The sequence below is a fragment of the Rattus rattus genome, chromosome 8 (assembly GCF_011064425.1).
Source record: "Rattus rattus isolate New Zealand chromosome 8, Rrattus_CSIRO_v1, whole genome shotgun sequence".
Lineage (NCBI taxonomy): Eukaryota > Metazoa > Chordata > Mammalia > Rodentia > Muridae > Rattus > Rattus rattus.
Window position 1 is genome coordinate 57,133,002 of NC_046161.1, and position 16,827 is coordinate 57,149,828.

General features: G+C 51.2%; 1 protein-coding gene across 1 annotated transcript; it reads left to right on the forward strand.

The window, feature by feature from the left end:
- The first annotated feature begins 260 nt into the window (after nt 1-260).
- Cln6 (CLN6 transmembrane ER protein) lies at nt 261-15,013 on the forward strand. Its single transcript, XM_032910245.1, has 7 exons — nt 261-471; nt 6,960-7,074; nt 8,304-8,402; nt 9,291-9,479; nt 9,988-10,043; nt 11,530-11,652; nt 13,716-15,013. The coding sequence occupies exons 1-7, from the start codon at nt 398-400 to the stop codon at nt 13,984-13,986; spliced, it is 927 nt and encodes a 308-aa protein (XP_032766136.1). The 5' UTR covers nt 261-397; the 3' UTR covers nt 13,987-15,013.
- The last annotated feature ends 1,814 nt before the right edge of the window (nt 15,014-16,827 follow it).

Genomic DNA, 16,827 nt, shown 5'->3' on the forward strand with positions numbered 1-16,827 from the left:
CTCCTCTTCCCCTCCCCCCACTCCTTCCTTCTCCCTTTCTCCTTCCTCCTTCCTCTCTCCTTCCTCTTTCAGTCCCTCCCCCTTCTCTTTCCTCCTTCCCATACCCCCTCTCCGGTCCCGCCCTAAGCACCTCCCCATCCTCACCAGTTCTCCCCCTACTCTTTTCTCCAGTTTCTCCCCCTCCCTTCTCTTCCTCCTCCCCTCCCTCCTCCCCTCCAACCTCTAGCTCCTCCCCTCCCCTTTCTCCCGCCCCGGGGCCCCGCGCTCGCTTCCCTCCCGCCTGCCCCGGGGCCCCGCGCTCACCTCCCGCCCAGCCTTCCCCGCGCTGGGCGCCGAGGCTCCGCGCGGCACGCGCAGCCGTCTCTCCTCCCGGAAGGCGAGGCCGAGCGTGGCGGCCATGGAGGCGGCGGCGCGGAGGCGGCAGCTCCCGGGAGCGGCTGGCGGCCCCGGTGTCGCGTTCTTGCAGGCCAGGTGGGCGCGGAGCGGGGACAGGGAGGCCGCGAGGGGCCCCAGAGTTTGAGAGACCTCGCCAGGGTTAGGGGAACTGCAGGGGTAGGCTACTCGGAGGTCATCCCGGCCAGCTCTGCTGAGTCCCCGTGCCACTTCCAAGTTTTCAGGAACCTCCTTCTCTGGGGAAGACTGTGACTTTGCTCTGAATCAGGAGGCTCGGGGCCCAGGAAAAGTGGGCCGTTAACCGGGGACAGCGGGAAGTGGAACGCTTCCCTCCTGAATGAGAGAGCCCTTCCCTCAGAGGGGAGATGTTTAGGCTTTACCTGGCTCGACAGGACAGAGCCAGAGGCGCAATACCTGCCCTTTCATCATTTTCCCCTAGTCTCCCTCTATCCGCTTCTCTGACCATAAGCATTCCCTGCTCGTCACACGTATTGATTAAGCATCTGTCATGTGCCCTGTGGCAAACTGGAAAGTCGAAAGTCGAGCTAAAGCAGGTGACAGCTAATCATGAAAGGCTTCCAGAGGAGTTGAGTAGTACAAGACTCTGCAGAGGACAGACATTTAAGGCCGTTGGGCCGGGCATGATGGCTATGCCTTTAACCCCATCCATCACTCAGGAGGCAGAGGCAGGTTTCTATGGGGATGTAGTTCAGTCGGTAGTGATTACATAGCATGGTAGACAGTGGAAGAATGGGAGGAAAGACAAGTCGTGTACTGGTGTTGGGAAAGTCACAGGTGTAAGAGAAGATAAACCACAGGGACTGGACACACTTCAAAGTGCCCTGAGTGCCCCAGAGTTGGACAAGAAGCCCCTAGAGTCTGAAGTTGGAGGTGGTACCTGTTCTGGGTGGGGAGGCTGCTTACTGCTTGAACAGTAGGCCCCTTACTTTCCTCACCCTGAGTGAACTGTTAAAAATGTATACTCCATATACCATAGGTACCAAAGAGCCATGAGGAGTTTTGAGCACTGGTGTGCACCAGGTGAATTTTAGCAAGTCCCTCGAGTGGTTTGGGATGGTGGGGAAGTTTTGGGAGACTGGGCTGAGGCCAGCTTTTTCATAGTTCTGGCAGAACTCATGGGCTGTTTGCTTTTTGACTTGGAGCAATTCTCTGAGCAGTGCTGCTTTTGGTAACATTTCTACCTGGTGGCCATCCTGTGAGCTCTCCCTGGCTTAGTACCACGGTAGCCATCTTAGTTTGTATGTACGCTCTGTCATGGCAGATTTGCCCTTAGGCACATTAATATGCAGCTTCTTGTCACGTGATGGTCCCTTTACGCTTCTAAGTTTTACTTCATCTCTGATACGGAAATTGGTCCAGTGTGCAGTGGAATCAGACTGAGGCTCTGGCTGTATAATGTCCGAAAACATGCCACAAGTTCAGCAGGCATTCGGAAGCTGCCCACAGCACTAAGGGGGTCAACATTACCTTCTACATTTGTGGCTGTCGCGCTTGTTTTCTACCTGTTGTCTGTGCATTAATGCTAAAGTATTTACATTATTTTAGCCGTCTTTGGTTTTCTGCTGTGTTTAGACAAGGTCTCTATTAATGTAGTCCTGGCTGTCCTGGAACTCCATTGTAGACCAGGCTGGCCTCGAACTCAGAAATGGACCAGCCTTTGCCTCCTGAGTGCTGGGATCAAAGGTGAGCGACACCACAGCTGTTTCTCTACCTTTTCTTTCTTCTCATTGTCGTTTGTCTGCACGTCTTCCTTTTTATTGAAATGTCCCGGTCTCATTATGTCAGGCATGTCACTGGTTATGAGGAACCCATCTCTCTACTCCCTGTGCATAGCTCTCCAGACCAACCCTTTGCTTCTCTTCCTCCCAGACTTGTAGATGCTGCTGTGTGGTACCCGCTTCCCAGCTGTCACGGTGTCAGTTTCCCCGGTGTTGTAGACTTGGGAAGCTGAGGAGGGGAGCAGGAGCAAAGGCCGGGTTTGCCTCAGGTTACCTGGCATTGGCTCTCCCCACTCTCCTCGGTTCTATCTGTCCCTCCTGATGGGGGCCTAGCATGGCCTGGGGGTTCAGCCCGGGAAGTTTGGAGTCAGGCAGGTACTTGGAACAAGTTGAGGTTGCTCATCTTCAGGACAGGACTTTGAGCGTTGAGCGGAGGTACCTTTCCCCTGAGTGAGCTGCCATCGCTGTCAAAGCCCCACAGAAGGAAACGCTTCAGATGTTTGCCTGTCTTTTGTCTATGTATCGCTGGCTAAGGGAAGGCTTTTATTAAGCTGAGGAAAAGCACACACAGCAAGCACACAGAAAGACCTGCAGAGCAGAGCAGAATTCTGAAAATCCACGTGTGTGAGTCTGGATTCCTGAACTCGGTCTTCCCTTCCTCTTTTCCCCACCTGCCCTTCCAAGCTAGGCTGCGCTAAGGTCAGGGGTTGCCATTTACTGAAGTGCTTCCTGGGATAGAGGGAGAAATTGTGACCTCTAGTGTGAACCAGTAACTTCTAGAGGCATGCACCAAGTGCCCCCATTTCCCGTTGTGTGTGCTTTCTAACCATTTTTCTTTTTTCTTTTTCTTTTTTTCTTTTCTTATTCCCGAGACAGGGCTTCTCTGTATAGTCCTGGCTGTCCTAGAACTCAATCTATTAACCAGGCTTGCTAGGAGCTCAGAGATCCCTCTGCCTCTGCCTCCTGAGTGCAGGGATTAGGGGTAACAACACCTCCTGGTCTCTTAATTCTTTTTTTTTTTTAAAGACTTATTCATTTATTATATATAAGTACACTGTAGCTGACTTCAGACACACCAGAAGAGGGCATCGGATCTCTTTACAGATGGTTGTGAGCCACCATGTGGGAATTGAACTCAGGACCTCTGGAAGAGTAGTCGGGTGCTCTTAACCACTGAGCCATCTCTCCAGCCCCCTTAATTCTTTATACCAAACATCCCAGCTCTGTCTGAGTTGGGGGCTTCAGAATGAAACACCCGGGGTACCCGCCTCCTCCCTGCAAACTCTTCATCACTCACGTGAGGTGTGTGTGAGGCCGGTTCTGAAAGTCATAAAGAGGAAGGAACAAACAGGGACTCTCCTGGGGTGCTTTCACCGAACTCTGAGCAGTCTGCATAGTTAACCTGAATATCTGCCCTGTCTTGGGCCTGGCCAGCTCTACCATTTTGTCCCTGTTAGGCCTGGGGTTTCTGCAGTGCCTTCTCTCTTCCTCCCCAGGCCTTTATCTCCTGCTCATATGCAGCTTTTCTTCCTGGTTAAAAGCGCCATCCCCACCTTAAAGCACCCTTACTTTCTTGTAGACTCTGCATATTGTTCCTGGATACATTGGTCCTGTTCTAGATTGACTTCAAATGCCAGCCGGCTTATTACAGTGATCGGAATAGTAAGAAGAGCACGGAGACCCAGGCTTGAGTTGTGTGCTATCCTGAACTCCTGCATTTCAGTGGCAGATAGTGTGAACTCAGCACCCACCCTGCTAGCAAAAGGTGCCAGCACATATGGCCTGAGGCAGCCTGCCATGTAACATATGAACACTCTGCCTGAGTGTGCATGCCTGTGCGAGCGTGTGTGTGTGTGTGTGTGTGTGTGTGTGTGCGCGTGTGTGCATGCTGTCTTTGGAGGCTGGAACCTTGAACCATGGACAGCCTTGTGGCTTGCATCCTAGAGAGCCACCATCAGAAGGCCCTCTTTCCCCAATTTGCCAAACCCTCCCTGTTGGCTAACACTACCTCTTGGGGAAGAAGTAAGAGTTGGGGAAGAGGTAATAAAAGTAGTCACAGCAGCTCCTTACTACTTGGGCAACAGTGTCTGAACTCTAACCTCAGAGTCTCAGCATCTTTGTCTAAGTAAAAACAGTAGGGAACACCCCTGCCTCTGATGCCACTGCCTGGGGTTAGCTGAGATGCTATGGGTCGGTTTGTAGCATCTTGCACAGTTGGTGATCAGTGGGGTGTGGGGAGGACACTAAGGCAGGGAACAGAAGGCTATGCTGAATGGGGAAAGCCTGCTCTGCCTGCTTTGCCTTTTACAGGACCACAGATGTCCAGAGGCTGCTTCCCTGGTCCTGGGTGGCTTGGTCCATCTATTTATCTTTGGGATTCCCGGCAGCTCATTAGCTGAGGAGTCCAGCAAATATAAGACAGTCACAACAACACTTATAGAGGACCACGTGCCCATAGGGGAGGGGTACTGACCTGGCCACAGTGATGGCTTTAAGACAGCCCAAGCCAGGGACAGAGCTGATCTCTGGAGGTCAGGGATCTGTGTCACACACACACACAGGTTAGTGAGACTCCCCATCATCCTAGGAGTTATTAGCGTTTTGTCTCTGGTTAGCTTGCTGTAAGAGAGACTGATGGGGGAGGTTGGAGAGCTGGGGGAACCTTAATGATCACTCCTTTGATGCTGCTGATATGGCTCTGTGGGTTAAAGTTCCCCAACCTGGGGGGCGTGTTTAGCGAAACCTGAGGAGGGGGCAAAAGAGTGGGGGACAGGAGGTGTGAAGAAGGAGAGCAGGTTGTAGTCTGATCAAGCTCTCAAACTTTATTTCAGGGCAGTGGGTTAGAAAGACAAGCAAGCGGGAAGGCCACACAGGGCCCAAGACCAATTCATCATTGTCACCGCCATCCCACTGTTCTTTTGGTTCCTGCAATCCTAAACCATAAATTGGGGTGTACTGATAAGAACAGATAACTGGCTAGGTTCCCAGACACTGAGGCTGCGAAAGTGGGCCTGAGACATTCCTGAGAACATTCCTGAAACAGGGTGTAAAAGCGGGCGTGGCTCCCGGCATTAAAGTACCCACTAAGCCTGAACGTCTGAGTTTGATCCCAGGACCTACATGGTGGGAAAGAGAGCAGCCTCGAACAAATTCTTTTAACGTGCGTATGCATGGCATGGTATGCGTGCATGCTCGTGCACTCAAATAAAAGCATTGTTTAAAGAAGGCTCCCCTTCTGAGGGCCTAAATGGAAGAGCACAGCACTGGTTTCATGCTGCCACGACTGGCTTGAGTTACTGAGGAAAAGTTTGTTCCCTGTAGGACTGCTGTTGTGGTTTGGAAAAGCTTTTTCAGAGAAGCCCTCCCATAGGAAGGGGCGATGCCCGTGAACTTCGGTGCATCTGTGAGTAGCAGGGGACCAAGTGCTTTGAGGAGGGGACAGGGTTGTGTTGTCCAGTGGTACTTACTTCCCCTCGTGTTTCTTAACCACCAAGTCCTTTTTCTTTTTTTAATTTATTTATGTATAAGTACACTGTTGCTGTCTTCAGACACACCAGAAGAGGGCATCAGATTCTATTACAGGAGGTTGTGAGCCACCATGTGGTTGCTGGGATTTGAACTCAGGACCTCTGGAAGAGCTGCCAGTGCTCTTAACCGCTGAGCCATCTCTCCAGCCCACCACTGTGGGCTTGCTGGCCTCTTTCTCAGACTCTAATGTGTACTGGTGAGGAAGATAAAATTCCAGTGCCCCACCCCACCCCCCAAGCGCCTCTGCACAGTTGAGCAGGGAAGGTGGACTGTGGTCCCACTGCAGTCCTCAGTGTTCTGTGACCGTTCCCACAGACCAGTCACCATGCACACACTGTAGGATGGAGTTTAGAAGAATAAACTCTGGAGCCTGATCATTTAGGTCCAGCCCTGGGGCCAGAGACTTGGTATGCTGGATGCTTTCCCCCCCACTTATAAAAAGGAGGGTAACAGTCAACTCTCAAAGAGTGTAAGGTTAAAGGAATGCAGTGAGTAGGTGGTGGGGTAGCTCCACAGTGGGGCACATGCCTAACGTGTCAAGGCCCTGGGTTCCATTCCTAGCTACACACACACACACACACACACACACACACACACACACACACACACACACACACCCATACCCATCAACTTGGGACTGGAGAGATGGCTCACGTGCGTACCACGAGTATTGCAGAGGACCAGCGTTCAGTTCCTAGCACCCAAGTCAGGCAGCTCACAACCACTTGGAACTCCATCTCTAGGGGCTCTGACCTTCTCAGGCACATGATGCAATTCATGTGCGTGTAGATTCATGAAAGAGCTTATGCAGTCAGACAGTGCTTCGTGAAGGTGGACTGCTGCCAGCATCTGTCACCATGCTTGATGTCTCTCATTCGTCTTTCTTTTTATTTTATTTCATGTATGTGAGTACACTTTTGCTGTCTTCAGACACACCAGAAAGAGTCATTGGATCCCATTACAGATGGTTGTGAACCACCTTGTGGGAATTGAACTCAGGACCTCTGGAGGAGCAGCCAGTGCTCTTCACCACTGAGCCATCTGTCCAGATCACCTCACTCGTCTTTCATGTCTTGCTTTGTTTCCGCCATCATTCTATAATGGAGGCTTGACAATGACTTCCCCATGGGTCACAGGGTATTTAGGGCAACTGGAACCCACTGTCCTCTTGACTACACTAGTTTCCCATCTAGATAACAAGCACGTTCTGTCTTCAAGTGCCTAGACCTGTCTTTCCCTTGGATTGATGGCAAATCAGGAGGAGAGAGGGCTGACCCTAGTCTCTTCGTTCCTATCCAGGCATGGCTCCGCGAAGGCTGAGGACAAAGACCGCACAGCCCCCTTCCACTTTGACCTCTGGTTCTACTTCACACTGCAGAACTGGGTTCTGGACTTTGGCCGCCCTATTGCCATGGTAAGTGTGAGGCCGAGTCCTGCTGGGCAGCCTCACAGACATCACTTCTTGTAGCCAACCCAGGGGCTTTTGTAGTCTGTAGCTGTGGACTAGCCAGCCATGGAAGAGAGAGAGCCTGGTGGAGTCCTGTGTTCCCTGTAGCCCACCTTGTAGTCAAACCAGGTTTAACCAAATCACTGAGCCAGAAGGAAGGCCTTGGGGAAGGGAACGGAGCATATTTGCCCTCCCTCACTGTCCTCTGGAAGGGAAGCCTGTCAGCTGGTTTTGCATATTATAGCTGACCAAATTTATAATAATTAAAGTCACTTCCAAGTAGTAAAATAGAAGTCCCAAAATAAGAAAGTGTTGGGCCTTCATGGTCTCTTTCCTGCCCTGACTCTAAGGGCTTGGGGTGTATACTTTTCCGCTTCTTTCTTTGGTTATATAGAAATTTCTTTTTTTTTTTCCTAAACAAAGGAAATTTTGTTTTATACCCTATATTCTGCACCTCAACTGCTTACGTTAGAATATATCTCTATAGCAACATATGCAAATTGCCGTTTCTATTAACGAAGCCGAACCTTCCATAGTAAACATGCACTGTGATGGCCTGTGTGAGCTACGTGGAGAGACTTGTCTGAAGACAAAACAAAACTTCCAGCAAAGTGGCAGGTTACAAAATTAACACGCCCAAATCAGTACTCACCTTCCTCTATAGCAGGTACAGACCGAGAAAGAAATCAGAAAGACAGTCCCAGTCACAGTAGCCTGAAAACAAAACAAAATGCCTTGATCTAAACCTAATCAAGGAGTGAAAGACCTACACAGCCCTGCACATGGAAAGGTTCAGCAGGCATTTGATGCTCCCGGCCGTCAGTGGATAAAACAGACGTGACTGTGATAAAGGCCGAAGGAAAAAGAAAGGTTTTCTAATCAGGAAGGATTTCAGGTTGTAAATGTGTTTTGTCCTTGGATAAAAGATTAAATAAGACATAAAACTGTGAAAAATAAACATTGAATAAAAAGTACTGCCGTGTAGAGGACCTAGGATGTAAGATAGGCCCTGGGTTTCTGTGTATCGCGTACACAGTCCATTTACTGTCTGTGGACTCAGTTTCTCTTTCTGGGAGTCCTTTGGCCTGGGGCTGCTAAAGGGCTTCCGAGAGAACACAGGAAGCGCTCACTGTCTGTGAGGGTCTGGTGTCCAGTGGTCTGCAGGCCTTCCTGTGAGCGCATACTCTCTTCCCCAGCTGGTATTCCCGATCCAGTGGTTTCCTCTCAACAAGCCGAGTGTTGGGGACTACTTCCACATGGCCTACAATATCACCACGCCCTTCCTTCTGCTAAAGGTACAGACTGGCCTGCCTCCTCACATCCTCTCTGTCTCCGTCTCTGTGTCTTATACGCACGCACACACACATGCACGCAGGAATGCACGTGGCGTGAGCCGGTAAGCTGGTTCAGTGGGTCAGATGCTTGCTGCCAAGCCTGACAGCCTGAATCTCTTCCCCACACGACAGAAGAGAAACAATTCCCACAGATTGCCCTCTGACCTTTACATGTGTACCTACATAAATACACACAAAAAATAGGTAAATATTTCTTTAAAAATTTAAAAATGAGGGCTTAAAAGATGGCTCATCAGTTAAGAGCACTGACTGCTCTTCCAGAGCTCCTGAGTTCAATTCCCAGCAACTACATGGTAGCTCACAATCTGATGCCCTCTTCTGGTGTATCTGAAGACAGCTACAATGTATCCATATACATAAATAAATCTTAAAAAGTTAAAATGAAAGACATTTCAAATCTCTAAAAGTAGGAGAAGCCCAGCCTCCAGATAGTTTCTGTGGTTTTAGAACACCCACGCTCATTTCGTACACCCTGACATTTTCTGTTTGCCGGGGCCCCTCACTCAAAAATCAGATCTGTCGTCATGCTAGCCCACCCAAGGCATACACAGGATACACTGAGGCAGTGGCAGGGCCAGGCCTGGTCAGGACTCCTACCTTGAAGCTCTGGTACCAACTCCTCCACCCCATGTTCCTGAAGAGGAAGTGTGTGTCCGGCAGACCCTGCTGGGTTTATCCCCTACTGTGATCTGGAGCTAGGCTGCCCTACTAAGGAACCCACAACTTCCAGAGGGGCTTTCTATCCCACTTTTCTGAGGGAAGGGAGGCAAAGGCTATCACACATTGAAGTTGAGGCAGGGGCATGCCGTGGACCTCTCTTCACCTCAGCTGATGGAGCGGTCCCCCCGAACGCTACCGCGGTCGATAATCTATGTCAGCATCATCACTTTCATCATGGGAGCCAGCATCCACCTGGTGGGCGACTCAGTCAACCACCGCCTGCTCTTCAGCGGGTACCAGCACCACCTGTCTGTCAGAGAGAATCCCATCATCAAGAATCTCAAGCCGGAGACTCTGGTGAGGCTTCCTCCCTACCCGCTCTACCAAAGCTGCGTCTGGGGCCTCTGTTCTTAGAGGCTAAAGAGGCTCCCTTGCTAGTCACCATGCCTCATGCAGCCCAGGCTGACTACAGTTCCTGTAAGTGGGCAAGGATGACCTTGAACTCCTGATCCTCCTGTCTCTGCCTCCTGGAGTGCTAGAATTACAAGCAAGCACCTAAGTGAGGGCAATGTTGTCTACCTCCACCCAAACTAGTGTGCTCCTAATTGTCTGACTGGCTGTGGGGGTGTATGTCTGTAACCCCAGTACTCGGGACAAAGAGACGGGGATTGCTACAAGTTTAAGACCAGCCTGGTTCATATAGCAAGACCCTGTCTCAAAACAAAAAACGTGGCACAGTAACTGGTTCTGCATGGCTCCTCTGGTATCCTAGGGAGGGGATGAGACTGGCGTGTGGGAGTGGGCTGTTGAAAGGGCAGGAGTGGGTCCCAGCCCCCCTCACTCTGCCATCCCTGTGCCTTCTCAGATCGACTCCTTTGAGCTGCTGTACTACTATGACGAGTACCTGGGCCACTGCATGTGGTGAGTGACGGGCTGATGACCACTCTACGTTCCATCCAGGGTCCAGGCACCAAGAGATACTGGGCAAGGCTCCCTGGATCCCAGGCCTCCAAGTAGTGAGTGGAGCATCTGGGATGGCATTCTCTTCTCAGGAAAGGTGTTATGAGTGGGACCCCTGGTCGGCATGCTAGGAAGACCCAACTACTTTCCTTTGGCCTTAAGGGGGCCTCTTAGTGCCTCCTTCCTACTTGAAGTTCCCACAGTGGCCACTAGAGGGCAGCAAGCAGATATTTGTCCTCATGAACCATGCTTGTGTCTGGGGTTGGGGAGGGTGGACTGTAGCTCTGATAAGCAAGCACACTTAGATGGTTGTGGGTCAGGTGCGGGAGACGGTTGTGGATGTAGAAAGCTGAGAAGAGCCAGCAAGGTCAGGTCTGGGTGGCACAGTTTGTGTTCCCCATCTTAGAACTCCCAGGGGAATCTCCCTACCACCACCAATACTGCCACTCAGGAAAATCTCAGGCGCATGCAGTCAGAGTCAGGGCTCAGATAAAGAGGTTTTCCTCTGCTGCCCTTCACCCTACACAAACAAGATAAACTAAAGCCAGAGGAAAGAGGTGAAAACAGTTGTTAGCTGGGAGGTGATGGGCCAGCACTGAGCACTGAGGCTCCTCCCTCAACACATGCCCAGTTCTGGTGTCTGTCAGTCTGTCTGAGATTATGGAGCTTTATTCTCTTGGTTCAGAAGGTGCTAGGGGCCCTCTGAACCTGCCTCTCTTGCCAGCTCATCCTGACCTTGACAGGTGACTCTTCCCTTTGGAAGTTAGGAGAGGAGGAATAGGCTGGGAGCTCAGGAGAGGTTGAGGGAGTGGACTGAGTATTGTGGGTCTGGGTGTCATATGACAGAAAAGGGTTGCACGTGAGCAGGAGTATGAGCAAGTGTGCGTGTGTGTGCCTGCATGCATTAGTGTGTGTGTGTGTGTGTTGGAAGGAAAAGGGGAGTCCCCTGTGGCAGGGGAGAAGCCATACTCTGAGATGAGATAGGAACTGTTGGCTGAGGGTAAGTGAGGGGCTTCACAGCTCTCCTTGGGTTCCCCCAGCACTGTGTTCTCTCCAACCTCAGCCCTGCTGGGTGGCCCAATTTCCAGGCTAGTGTGGCACTGGACTTGCTGGTATTCAAAGCACATGGATGAGACAGAGCCCTTATCCTCTCATCTCCATGTAGAATGAGAGACAGGGCAGGTACCAAGTCCAGAGAGGGAAGCCAGGCAGGAGGGGGTTGCCATGGCGCCCACCCCTTCACCTCAGTTTTAACACAGGGGCCTGGGACTCTTCTTTTAGTTTCTGTTCCTCCCCTTGACTCCCAGGGCAGAAAAGGCTGGATGTAGAGCAGTGTGGGTGACATGCCAATACGATGACACCCTATGTGACAATTCAAGGGACCAGTGGAAAGGTGATGGGGACGGCCCCTGGCCAGGCGTATAACACTGTTGCCTCTGTGTCACAGGTACATCCCCTTCTTCCTCATCCTCTTCATGTACTTCAGTGGCTGTTTTACTACCTCCAAGGCCGAGAGCCACATGCCAGGGCCTGCCCTGCTCCTGGTGGTGCCCAGTGGTCTGTACTACTGGTGAGTAGATATTGGCACATGGGGTGGGACAAAGGGCACAGGGACTGGATGAGCCACCACAGTAAAGCCACACTTAAACAGTGTTGGGTGTAATGGGTCACTCCTGTAATGCTAGCATTTGGGAGGTAGAGACAGGAGGATCAGGAGTTGAAGGCTGTTAGCATTGGCTATATAATAAGTTTGAGGCCATGTTGGGCTATATGGGCCCTGTCTGAGAGAGAGAGAGAGAGAGAGAGAGAGAGAGAGAGAGAGAGACAGACAGACAGACAGACAGACAGAGACAGACAGAGACAGAGACAGAGACAGAGACACAGAAACATTGATCGCACTTGACCACGGACCTATACTGTGAGTCCACCTAAGACTTGCCATCCCCAGGCCTCTGCTTCTTCTTGGGTTGAGTGAGGACTGTAACCAGGATGGTCAGCTCTAAGTAGATATCTCTCAGCATGTCAGAGCCACCTTGAGGCCAGAAGTCTACCTCTAGCTCCATGTCCTGTAAATCCTCCTGAGCCTCAGTTTACCCCTCTGAAATAGGAGTTAAACTGGCCTTGTCCCCATCTCAGGAGATGTTGGGATCCAGTTGGGAGAGAAGAGCACCATGGTGCCAAGATGACTTGGACAGACTGAGGAATTCCCTGTCTAGTGCCCTCTCCTGTTTCTTTGTTTTCCCGAGGTCCCTGTGCTAGACTCCCTTCTCAGGTCTCAGCCAGACCCTTCTCTCCCATCATTCCCAGCAGAACCCGGTTCTCCTTAGGTGGGAAGCCCCCTCCACATGAAAAAGGCCCTTTCTTCCTGGGTCAGAGCTAGCCACTTCCAGGGCCTGTCCTGTCTACAAGCGGGCCCACTAGAGCTAATCTATGTTCTCCTTGAGGGTGGGATTAGAGATAGTAACATTTATGCCACAGAGAGAGAGAGGCTTGACCTGGGCATGATCTTACCCTGACATGTTAGTGTGACATTGGCAGATTCATAACAGTGCACCATTCACGGAATGAAATGTTTTCCAAGTAAGAGATACACACAACCCTTGAGAGGCGAAGCTGTTTATGTTGCCCTCATAAGGGAGAAAACAGCCTTGAAGTTGTCATTCAAAGTTGTTGCATGATGTCCCCAAGGTCCCAGATCACTAGGTTGTAAAGCTGGAACTCTTTAAGTGAACAGGTCGGCATCAGGACACCCTAGAGGCAGACAGGTAGGTAACCTTGTAGATGCCTCCAAGTGCCTCTGAGTGCCCTGTACTCAGGGTTGCAACATCTCTAGGAGATGACAGCGGTCCAGCCTTCAAGGGGACAGTAATGACAATAGCCTCCATGTATTGGGATGGCATCCCCAAACTCAAATGTCTCCAGAAACCAAGCAGACAGGAGACGAGGCCTCAGAAGTATGAGAACTGAGATCGTGTGTTGCAGTGTTCTCTTGCTCCCCCAGGGCCAGTTTTTGTCATGTGGAAGTGTCCTAATGTGGTAAGAAAAGACAGAGACCAAAGCCCAGATATCCTGACACATAGCTTTGGAACTTGCTGAGTGGCAGACAGAGAGACTAGTCTGCCTCTGCCTCTGCCTCTGCCTCTGCCTCTGCCTCTGCCTCTGCCTCTCTGCCTCTCTGCCTCTCTGCCTCTGCCTCTGCCTCTGCCTCTGCCTCTGCCTCCTGGGCACAGAGTAAACCTGTGAGCTACCACACCCAGCTGATTATTTATTATTATTATTATTATTATTATTATTATTGTTATTGTTATTGTTATTATTATTATTTTGAAGTATGTTTGCAGCTGTGTGCATAGGTCTGGCTGTCCTGGAACTCACTCTGTAGATCTGCCTGCCTCTGCCTCCTGAATGTTGGGATTAAAGTCATGCACCACCTCACCTAACTATCCAGCAGAATATTCTTATTAAACCACTTAAAGTCAGAGCAGTCTGATGCCTCTGGGCACATTGGGTCCACTCCCTAGGTGAGCTGTTCTGATTGATCAGGAGGGCAGCCTGGGACTTGGTCCAGAAGGATGCCAGGGATGGGGTTGCCATGGCACCCTCTTCACCTCCACCCCTGTTCTCTTTCTCCAGGTACCTGGTGACCGAGGGCCAGATCTTCATCCTCTTCATCTTCACCTTCTTCGCCATGCTGGCTCTCGTTTTGCACCAGAAGCGTAGGCACCTGTTACTGGACAGCAATGGCCTCTTCCTCTTCTATTCCTTCGTGCTCACCCTCTTCCTGGTGGCTCTGTGGGTTGCCTGGCTGTGGAATGACCCTGTGCTCAGAAAGAAGTACCCTGGTGTCATCTATGTTCCTGAGCCCTGGGCCTTCTACACACTCCATGTTAGCAATCAACAGTGAGGCTCAGTGGGGGCAACAGGCCATGGTATTTGTATGTGTGCATACGTGCACTGTGGTAATATGAACTGTGCACTGGGGGCAGAGATTGGCAGAGTGTGTTGTTGAGAGACTCAACTGTTCTGGTCAGGTTTTGGGTTTGTTTGTTTGTTTGTTTGTTTGTTTTGCTTTGGACTTAAGATGGAGTTTATTTTGGCGAAGTATATGAAGGCCAAGATCACCCCTGCCCTCCCCTGTATTTCACTACCATTAGAGGTGCCCGAAACATCCCTATCTCTCAGCACTGGGCTGGCCTTATGGAGATGTCTTCTGGTGGCATGCAGGTGAGGGCTGGGCAGGACAGAAGCAAGAGACTCGGCTACTTGCCTGGCTCCTGGCACCTGAAACTGCCTACCCCTGGGCCCTAGGTTTCTGGGTCACAACTTCTTTTGTGCTTTAAACAGAGCAATTCCAACTCTGGGCTTCATTTGTTCTGGACAGCTCCTATGGCTCTGGGGACTGGTGGTTACTGATTCCCTTGGAGCAGCAGCAGCAAGGAAGAGTGGTTCTTTTACTATGTCCCCCACCCCTCCTCCTGGTCACACTGTCAGTGAAGCTCTTGGAGCTGGCCTGGGTTCTGAGCTACATGGAAGGCAGAATTCTCAAGCCCTTGTTTTATAGATTCCCTGAGACCCGTTGTAAGGGTCTGAGACATTACAAGTCGGTCTCTTGAGACAGTGCAGCCTGACTCTTTCACCACCTGCCTGGTGCCTTTGTTCCCAGCATGGTGGCTCCTGCCTTTCCCCAGCCCACCTCCTCCTAGGCCTCAGATATAGGTCTCCTTGGCACGAGGTGCCATCACCTTATTTAGCAGTCAGCATTGAGTGGTCTGTGCTGTGAGTCTTGGGGATACTCCGTGCATGGCTCTGCCTCTTTTCTGCTGCTCTCAGGGACTAGGCCTCAGTTTTCTCTAGTAGACTTTCTATGGGCTAGCCCATGCTGGGGTGGAGGCAGGGGTGAGAGGTCTGAATAAAGGCTGATTTGAAGCCCAGACTGGTTGGTGGCTGTTTCTAGCTTTGGGAGTGTGGTGGGAGTTCTGGGTTAAGGAAGAGACTTATTGGTCTGGGGTCTAGGCTGCAGGGTGTGAGGCTTTCTTTTAGGGCAGACCTGAGTGACCCCCTCAGTGCTGTGTTCCTTAGAGGAGCCTATGCCAGTGAAAAGAAGAAGAGAATCTCTAGGCCTGTCACTGGGAGACAATGAGGTGTAGTTTACGTTCATGGGAAGTGGCCCTGAGCTTTCAGCAAGTTGACTAAGCTCTTAGAGCCTGGCTCTTGGCAACCAGAGTTCTACACCTCCCCAGACAGTGATGTGGGCAACATTACCAGAAGGCGCAGTGTGGAGCAGGGCTCCCCCCATGCGTCTGTCCCCTCAGCCACCCAGCACATTCCCTGCCTTCCTCCAGGATGCTGCCTTTTCAGGACTAGCATCTACCCAGCTATCTCCTAAGTAGGGACAGGCCTGACTTGTGGGGCCTGAAGACTGTGGGAAGTATGGGGTGCAGACAGTATAGGCCAGAGGACAACCTCAGGATTCCTTCAGGAACACTAGTCACCTCTTTTTTGAGACAGGGTCATGAATTGTCCTGGGACCTGCCCGTTAAGCTGGGTTCACGGGCCAGTGGTCCAGGGACCAGTTGTCTCCCTGGCCCCTTACCTATACTATAAACATGGACTACCACACCTGACCTTTGTATGTAGGTTCTGGGGGTAGAACATGGGTCCTTGTGCTTGCAAGGACCATCTCAGCCCTAAGAAAACATCTTAAAGATTATCTATGAGTGCTCTATCTGCATGAAGAAGAGGGCATCAGATACCATTCAGATGGTTGTGAGCCACCATGCAGTTGCTGGGGATTGAACTCAGGACCTCTGGAAGAGCAGTCAGTGCTCTTAACTGCTGAGCCATCTCTCCAGCCAAGAAAACATCTTAAAATACCAAAGCAAGTTGTTAGGAATAGCAAGTTCCTGGAGCCTTGGGCCACCATGTGCCTGACAGTTGACTAGGAATGACACCCTGGACAGCTGTCTGAATGGAGCGAGCTTCACCTTCTTGGAGTTCTTTTTTTTTTTTTTTTTTTTTTTTTTCGGGGCTGGGGCCCGAACCCGGGGCCTTGTGCTTGCTAGGCAAACGCTCTACCACTGAGCTAAATCCCCAACCCCCTTCTTGGAGTTCTACCATCAAGCTTCTAGAAAATTGGTTCCCAGAGTACAGGAGTACAGGAGAGTACAGGAGAAACCAGAACTAATCAGAAACTGGGGCTGGGTCCTGTAGGCCACTCTGATGTGGGTTCCTTTGGGGACCACCACTCCAGGTCCTGGCTACTCAGTGTGGCCCCAGACTGCAGCTACTGCTTCTTCTGGAAATGGGCAACAGGGTGTCTTGATGTCTGTCCAGGCTGTACCTAGAGGGATCCCTGGGGTCCCAGTCCCTTTCTGCCCAGGCATGTGCAGTCCACATGACTTTCAAGGCAGCTGTGATGGTAGCGTGAGCGTGGTGAGTGAGAACAGCCGGTGTCTCTGTTCAGTTCTGAGGATGAGGTATTGACAAGGCTGTTTCATGGCCTCTACAGGATGCCTCTTTGCCTCTTCTAGCCTGTGGTGGGACCTAGGCCATCCTCGGTGTTCTGGGCTATGAACCCATTAATCATGGCCCGCTCTGTGGTGTCTGGAGTGCTCTCCTTGAGTTAGCTCCTACCCTGTCTGTTGTGTGTGACCTCACTTCACCTGTGTCCATGGATCCTACTTCCAGATGAAGTCCCTTAGGCTCTAGAGAGACATGGATTCCAGGGGCACTAGTTAGCCCAGGA

What these genes read in the sequence shown, in the direction of transcription:
- Cln6 (XM_032910245.1), top strand. Translation starts at nt 398, where the DNA reads ATGGAGGCGGCGGCGCGGAGGCGGCAGCTCCCGGGAGCGGCTGGCGGC. An exon ending in TACCTGGGCCACTGCATGTG is followed by an intron (nt 10,044 to 11,529) that starts GTGAGTGACGGG and finishes TCTGTGTCACAG; the next exon opens with GTACATCCCCTTCTTCCTCA. An exon ending in CCCAGTGGTCTGTACTACTG is followed by an intron (nt 11,653 to 13,715) that starts GTGAGTAGATAT and finishes CTCTTTCTCCAG; the next exon opens with GTACCTGGTGACCGAGGGCC.